Consider the following 8,276-nt stretch of genomic DNA (forward strand, 5'->3'; position numbering starts at 1 on the left):
GCAGCAAGGAAGTCAGGTCTGCAGCAAAGATCTTGGCTTAACCTACCCAGTGGTCGAAGCAGAGAAAGGGAAGAAGGAGCGAACGGTCGCCCCGCCCTTTACAATGCCAGGCCCTGCAGAGATTGGCTGATTATCCAGAAAAGGAAGCAGGGGATGGGGGAGAAAGGCTGAACGTGGATGAACGTAACAGTGACCTTGCCCATGTGCCAAGGTGAACGTTTTAGAGTTTTCCCAATCTGCTTAGTGACTCTCCAGCCTCTGAAGGTGAGTCTAGGAGGAGGTGAAAAAGCAGGCCTGGCAGAGAAAAAGCATAGGGGTATGCCTCCTCACCCTAATTCCTCCCACCTAAATCTCACATACCATTTACCTCTGAGAGCTGGATCTCTACGAACTGGGTGGGTCCCTAAAACAGTGAAAAGTCAACGACAAGAGAAACGTTGTTCCCCGCTTGGAACTTCTTCCTTGGTCTTTTCTCGACTGCTCAGGTGCAGACGGAAATCTAAGTTTTCTGGGTTCTGTGGATAAATTAGAACAGCTCGAGAGGGGAAGCAGGGAGAGGTGTCACTGGAAAGTTTTTTCACTTCCTTGGAACTTCTAAGTCCTTGAACATTTCCATCTCCCAAACAGGCCTCCAGAAAACTCCACCCTCAAAGCCACCTACTCTGACAAACAATATATAACCCCAAATTATTCAATTCTTACTGAGGAAGATGGATCAGATGAAGTGTCAGATGACCGGAGAATACCACGGAGACACTCACCAACAAAAGATAGGTCAGTGGGTTTGCTCTGCCACCTCCTGTCCCCACAGGTATCCCCAATGTTGGCCTCAGGGGCTCCTAGGAGGGGGGTCAGGGCTCCCAGACTCTAAAACAACTGGTGTGTCACCCACTCCCTCCACTGCACTGGGGTCCTCCTCAACGACCGTCGGACCCTCTGTCCCCTTGGGTTCCTCCGTCCCCACCTGCCCGTGCTGTTCCTCCCCCTTCAGCCACTTGTTGACACAACCCAAATGACTTCTGCTGTCATTCTCACCACTGGAGGCATGAGGAGAGCCTTGTGGCTTGGCCTTTGGACCCTGGGAGGTTGAGGCTGGTGGCTTAGCGTGCTGTGGGCTCCGAAGGGCCTTCCGATCCAATGCATCCCTTCTCGAGCCTTGCCCTTTCTTTGGAATCTCTGGCTTCTTCCTGGTGTCTTCCGAATCGACAAGGACATAAGAGACGGGACCCAAGCTCACCTTCTTTTTCTTCCTCGTGGGAGCAGGGCTCTTTGCCGAGGCCCAGACCACGGCATTCTTCTTTGGTGGACCCTCTGGACCGCCGTCGTGGTCTGACTCAGAGGCAACTCCAGGGCTCGCAGCTTCTGCCTGGGCATCGTGGGGCGGGTTGCTGGGAGACTTCCAGGCACATTTCGCTAGGGCCTTCTTCAAAGCTGACCCCTCCTGCTTCACACAGGGCTTTCTGTTGCTCCTGATATATTCTGACATCTCCATATTTTCAGCATTATCAGCTTCAGGATCCTCCAACAAGGCCGAGCTGTGGGAATGGTTGCCTCTGGATTTCTTCCAGGGCACTGGTTCCTGCTTGGGAGTTTTTTTCTGCTTCTTTCTCCTGGGGCAAGTCTTAGCTCCAGCCTCTTGAACCAGAGGTTCAAGAGGGTCACCTTCATCTTCCACGTCATTCCAGCCGTCCAGGTTCTCCATCTTCAAGGCAGAGCCCACCTCTGCAGCCCACCCTGGCTCCTTCTTGACCTTCCTCGCTGTTGCCAAAGCCAAGGATGCCGCTGCTTGGGCCTCAGCAACCTCTTGAGCCCTAGCTTCCTCCCGGCTGCGGATCTCGCCATCCATGCAGAAGATGATTTGCACCACCGCCCCCAGAAGCACCCCCAGAGCTTCTGCCCAGTTCTCTGGGGGCTGATTCCGGTTCTGGGGTGGTGGGGACTGGCTGAGCTGCAGCAGGCGGACCACATCCTCCCAGGTGCGCCCCTCTGCAGCCAGGAATTCACTCAGGTTTTTTAAAAGCTCAGCATCCTGGGTGGGGTCCCTACAGACCACTCTCCAGATGCCCCCCCTTCCTGGGAATTCCCGGGGTATGGCCCTCAGATTCACACCCTCGCCTACCTCGATGAGGATAGCTTTGGCATTCTCTTCCCTCAAAAAAATCTTGTTGAGCACAAAGTACGGACCCAGCGGGGAGAGGACCCCGTTCAAGGTCTCCTCAATTTCCACTTGGCCACAGTCCTCCGGGATACCTGTGACCAACAGGCACCTGTGGATGTCCACTTCCATCCCCCGGCACCAGTCCTCCAACAGGTTCACCGCCATGGTCGTGGACACCTGGCAGCTCGATTCCCACGTGTACTGAAGAGTCTACGACGTGGACTGGGGCTGCAGTGGTCCCTAAACAGCAATCCTGTAAGGTGACAGGAGAGGGAGGTCAAATTCCCGGGAACAAGGCCAGGCTCAGAGTTCTCGGCTGCCCCCTCCAAGGCTGGCCTGCAGGACGCCTCGCGCTTTCCCAAGGTCTTCCTCCCCAAACCGGGCCCCGGGTGCTCACACGTGTCCTGGAATCGCCGAAAACCGCGAGCGGCCTCCCCGGGGCCTGGCTCTCGACCAGCCAGTCAGGGAAGCGGCAGCCCCGCCTCTGACCGCCCAGACGGGCCAAGGAGAGGCCGCCGGGATGCAGCCGGCTCGCCAGGTGCCAGCTCGGGCCACGCCGGCACGGATGCTCTGGGCCAAGTGCCCGAGACGACGGCGTCCGCCCCCGCTCAGACAGGGCGCGTCAGGTGGCGTCTTGCCTGGGTCCAGGCAGCTGCGCTGAGCCGAGGCCGGCATCCCAGGGCGCGCTTGCACACTTGCTCCCCGCGTAGTACCCGCGGTCTCCATGGCAACCGGTGGTTGCAAGCTAGCGCGTGGGCTGTGCAACTGGGCCTGGGGAATCGCGTGGGACTGCGACCGTTCACCTATTCACCGAGCCCGAGGTCTGCATGTTCTCTGATTGCCCTCCCGGACCCGGTCTTTCCACCTTTCTCTACTCAACATGGGCCTCCGGACGGGGGTGGGGGGTGCTGACTTCTATGGCTGCACCAACTACCCTTCTTACCCTCAGGCTAACTGTTGGGTTGAGCCAACAAGACTCCTAGGAGACAACAGAAAGCAGAGGGCGCGAGGAAACAGCAGCTTCAGTACCCCTGAGTTCCCCTAATAAAAGCCACAGCTCTTGTTGAGAGCCTTCTAGGTTAGCTACAGTTCCTTGTTCGAGAAATTTCCAGAAGTTTCTAGAAACTTCTCGATTTTCCGCCCCCTTCAAGCCTGGGGATAGTGCCTCACCTTTCCTTGCTGGTTTTCTCAACTCACTGCCTACAGGTAACACCTTTGTTAATAGTTAATGAAACAGTCCTCAGTGACTCAGGTTGAGTTGCCATGTTTCCTGTCAGGCCCTCACTGATACATCTATCAATGTGGCTTCCTAACTGTGCGATCTTAAACAAGAAATGTGAGCTCTCTGAGCTCCTTCCTCTTCTTCACAATAGGAATACCAATAAAAACTTTCCTGATCTGGAAATTTTGAAGATTAGGGGAGATCACATATGAAAAATGCAGTGGGCCTGGGTATTCAACCAAAATCTGTTGTTTGGATTCCATTTTGGAATTGGCCTTTGCAAGACCAAATAGCCAGATATCCATTTCACTTTCCTCTCTGATATCCCTGAACTTGGGCATGATCAATATTTGTGTGATTGATTGCCCGAGTTGCCATCATATTTTAGACATCATTCAAATTGCTAAATTTGAATATTCACATTCCAGTAAAGACAAACACTCTAGCTGTAACTAAAGTTTTATTATAAATTTATTTTTTTTTATTATAAATAAATTTTTTAAAATTTATTTATTTTATTTTTGGCTGTGTTGAGTCTTTGTTGCGGTGCACAGGCTTCTTATTGTGGTGGCTTCTCTTGTTGCAGAGCATGGGCTCTAGGTGCGTGGGCTTCAGTAGTTGTGGTGTGTGGACTCTAGTTATGGCTCGAGGGCTCTAGAGCACAGGCTCAGTAGTTGTGGCACACGAGCTTAGTTGCTCCACGGCATGTGGGATCTTCCTGGACCAGGGCTCAAACCCGTGTCCCCTGCATTGGCAGGCAGATTCTTAACCACTGCGCCACCAGGGAAGCCCATAACTAGAGTTTTAAAATCTCAAGTGTTTAACATGTTGAAATTCTATGAATCAGCTGAAGAATGAATGTATGTCACTATGCAGTGGTTTTAAAACGTTGCCATAAATTCTTTAACATTCCTTCTACAGAGAGGTGGGGATCTATGTCCCCCTCCTCTTGAATCTGAGCAGACTTGTAACTGCATTAACCAATAGAGAGTGTGGTAGAAAGGAAATGATTGAACCCATAGTATCATGGAAGGGAAGCTATGTGACTCCTCAGGCTAGGAGGCCATGCAACTTCTTCCTTTTTTTTTTTTTTTTTTTTTTTTTTTTTTTGCGGTACGCGGGCCTCTCACTGTTGTGGCCTCTCCCGTTGCGGAGCACAGGCTCCGGACGCGCAGACTCAGCGGCCATGGCTCACGGGCCCAGCCGCTCCACGGCATGTGGGATCTTCCCGGACCGGGGCACGAACCCGTGTCCCCTGCATCGGCAGGCGGACTCTCAACCACTGCGCCACCAGGGAAGCCCTGCAACTTCTTCCTTGTTCATTGGGACAATCTCATCCTTGGATCTTTGAGCATCCAAGCTCAACTATCCTCTGGCTGCCATGCTGTGAGGAAGCCCAAGCCACATGGAGAAGCCACATGTGTGTGCTCCAGTCAACGATTCCCAGCTGAGCCCAGCCTTCAAGTGATCTCAGTCCAGGCACCACACATGGGAGTAAAGAAACTTGTAGATGACTCTACCCCCAACCACTTGAGTCACTCCCTAACGACTTACATCATCCCAGTTGAGGGCTAGACATGGCGTAGCAAAAACAAACCATCATTGCTTTACCCCGTGTAAATTCCTGACCCATAGAATCAGTGCCTATAACAAACAGTTAGTTGTTCTATGCTGCTAAGTTTGGGGATGGCTTATTATGCAGCAAGTAATAACAAGAAGATATTGCAAAAGTAGAATGCGTCTAGGATTGGTGATGATTGACATTACTTCAAAAGACGCAGAGAGCAACGATCTTTGGTCCCTGAAAAGATTCCCCAAAGTAGCTTTTTCTAGCAGTGCACCGAGTTTCACTTCATGGGTTTGTTTCAATGATATACCATCATTACTATCAACGAGATCCTCCAGGTTCTCAGATGATGAGACAATAAATCTTCTACTTTAGTCAGTTACTTTTAGCAAGGAAGGAAAGGTTGATAGTTTGGTGAGTGTCACCGTCAGCTGAGCTGGTCAAATATGTCTTGTTTCTTCTTCATCCATTTAGTATCATAAAGCAGAGTAGCCAAAAGAGCAAGTTGCAGCTGACTTTGCTACAAGATTATACACCCAAACTGAAGAAAAAATTGGGTACTAAATTTAAAAAATTAAATTGTAATAAAAAATTTTGAATTTGATAGAATTTCAGATTTATTCTTTTATTCCCTAAAGTTCATTCTATGATGGTGATTTTTGCCTGTGACCAAATACTCAGCATTCAACGTTTTATTTTAAAAAAATGTGTATTTGGGGGCTTCCCTGGTGGTGCAGTGGTTAAGAATCCACCTGCCAATGCGGGGAGGCGGGTTTCATCCCTGATCCGGGAAGATCCCATGTGCCACAGAGCAACTAAGCCTGTGTGCCACAACTACTGAAGCCTGAGCACCTAGAGCCCGTGCTCTGCAACAAGAGAAGCCACCGCGGTGAGAAGCCCGCACACCGCAACGAAGAGTAGACCCTGCTGGCCTCAACTAGAGAAAGCCCGTGAGCAGCAACGAAGACCCAATGCAGCCAAAAAATAAAATAAAATAAAAAATGTGAATTTGGGGGCTTTCCTGGTGGCTCAGTGGTTAAGAATCCTCCTGCCAATGTGGGAGACATAGGTTCCATCCCTGACCCAGGAAGCTCCCACATGCCACGGAGGAACTAAGCCCATGTACCACAACTACTGACGCCCGTGCACCTACAGCCCGTGCTCCGCAGCAAGAGAAGCCACTGCAATGAGAAACCTGCGCACCGCAACGAAAAGTAGCCCCGCTCTCCACAACTAGAGAAAGCCCACACACAGCAACGAAGACCCAGCGCAGCCAAAAATAAATAAATAAGTAAACAATGTGTATTTGGTCCTGACACATAGTAAACTGTTATCATTGTAAAGGCAAGAGTTCCAGGAGTCCTCCCACTGTTTTTTTTTTTTTGCGGTACGCGGGCCTCTCACTGTTGTGACCTATCCCGTTGCGGAGCACAGGCTCCGGATGCGCAGGCTCAGCGGCCATGGCTCACGGGCCCAGCCGCTCCGCGGCACGTGGGATCCTCCCGGACCGGGGCACGAATCCGTGTCCCCTGCATCGGCAGGCGGACTCTCACCTACTGTGCCACCAGGGAAGCCCCCCTCCCACTGTTGAGTGGAATTCTTCTTATACCATCTTTCCATTGACCTGGAGTTTGTTCTGGGATGGTTGAACCATTGGGTCCAGGAAAGTAACAAGAAGATTGGTAGCATAATGTCTACCAAATGGGATGTTCTTGTTAGAAGAGTGTAGCAAGTTGTACTAAAATCTAGTGGTAGCACAAGGGCGCTGCTGTAAATTTGCTGATGGAAAATGGATAAAATTGAAAGGTCAAAAAATGCCAAGTGTTGATGAGGAGAAGATTGACTGGAACTCTCATATGTGTAATACGTGTACACGTCTCGTGTATGTGTATTTTGGAAACGCTCTGGCTGTATCCACTAAAGGAAAGCAGATGCTAACCCTACAACTTAGGAACCCCACGCCTAGCTATGTATGTACCCAACAGAAATGTGTTCACTAAAACTACAGACAAGGATATTCATTGCAGCATAATTCCTAGTGGCCAAACTCTAGAAGCTACCCAATCAACAGAAGAGCGGATAAACTGTAGAATGTTCACACAATAAAATACTAAACAATTCGAATGAATGATCTACAATGACACACAACAATATAAATGAATCCTGCAAAATCTTGAGCAAAAGAAACCAGATACACAAGAGCACATACTGTATCATACCATTTATATGAAGTACAAAAACAGGCAAAATTAACCTATGTTTTTAGAAGTCGGGAGAGTTGTTTCCTGTGGAATATCTAATGACTTGAAATGTGTCTCCCTCCCGCTCTGTTTCTTGTTCTGGTTGTCGGTTATAGGTGTGTTCCGATTGTGAAAATTCAACACGTTATATGCCTACGATATGTGCACTTTTCTGTAAATATTTCATACCAGTCATTGCTGTTTTGCTGATTGATTAGATGTGAGGTGCAAGGTAAACTAAGCAAATGTGACCCCAGGGTTTTGGAACGAGTAACTAGAAGGGGTATGACGGCACTTAGTTTTATACGGGGAAGGTTTGATGGAGAACAGACTTGGGAAAGAAGGGAGAGGGTGAATCGGAAGGTTAGTTTGGGCCATGATGAATTTGAGATACTATGTTGAGGGTCACAGGACCACCCTCAGTTTCAATGATTTGCTGGGAGTCTTCCTGGGACTCAGAAAAAGGATTGTACTCACAATTATACTTTATTACAAGAAAAGGATACAGTTAAAATCAGCAAAGGGAAAAGGTGCGTAAGGCAGAGTCTGGGAGAGACCAGGTGCCAGCTTCCAGTTATCCTCTCCCAGTGGAGTTACATGGACAGCACTTACTTTTCCCAGCAACAGTGTGTGACAACGCATACAGAGTATTGCCAACCAGGGAAGCTCACCTGAGCCTTAGTGTCCAGGATTTTTTTTTCTGGGTCAGTCATGTAGGCATGGAGCACACATGTGACTGACTTGACTTACTCAGCCTTCAGCAACTCCAGAGGTCAAAGTGATGCTGCGTGGCACAAGGCCACCACCATAAATTGCATTATGAGTACAGGATCCTCTAAGGCTTAGAGGTTACCCAGGAGTCAGAGAAGAGCTAGTTGATTCTTTAAAAGGTACGGGGTTTGGACAACCCAGACCTGTTGAGTTAACTCTTCACTACACGGATGCCTAAGAGTGTTTCAGTCAGGTTTCAATCAGAGAAGCAGATTGAGTTAGTTAAGCATTCCAAAATATTAAAGAGATAAATAAATGCGTGAGAGAGAAAAACTTTAAATTTGTTATTTATGTATGAACAAACATTTATAATTACAT

The 8,276-nt window shown here is 49.3% G+C and overlaps 1 protein-coding gene across 1 annotated transcript; it reads right to left on the bottom strand.

The window, feature by feature from the left end:
• Nucleotides 1-810: 810 nt before the first annotated feature.
• On the bottom strand, nt 811-2,884 carry LOC116744085 (paraneoplastic antigen-like protein 8A). Its single transcript, XM_032613396.1, has 2 exons — nt 2,648-2,884; nt 811-2,368 (listed from the first exon to the last, which is right to left on the bottom strand). The coding sequence occupies exons 1-2, from the start codon at nt 2,882-2,884 to the stop codon at nt 830-832; spliced, it is 1,776 nt and encodes a 591-aa protein (XP_032469287.1). The 3' UTR covers nt 811-829.
• Nucleotides 2,885-8,276: the final 5,392 nt, after the last annotated feature.

This window comes from Phocoena sinus, chromosome 19 (assembly GCF_008692025.1).
Source record: "Phocoena sinus isolate mPhoSin1 chromosome 19, mPhoSin1.pri, whole genome shotgun sequence".
NCBI lineage: Eukaryota > Metazoa > Chordata > Mammalia > Artiodactyla > Phocoenidae > Phocoena > Phocoena sinus.

Coding starts and splice junctions, on each gene's coding strand:
- LOC116744085 (XM_032613396.1), bottom strand. CDS start 2,884: ATGGAGACCGCGGGTACTACGCGGGGAGCAAGTGTGCAAGCGCGCCCT. Junction 2,369..2,647: donor CTCCTTGGCCCGTCTGGGCG/GTCAGAGGCGGG, acceptor TCCACGTCGTAG/ACTCTTCAGTACACGTGGGA.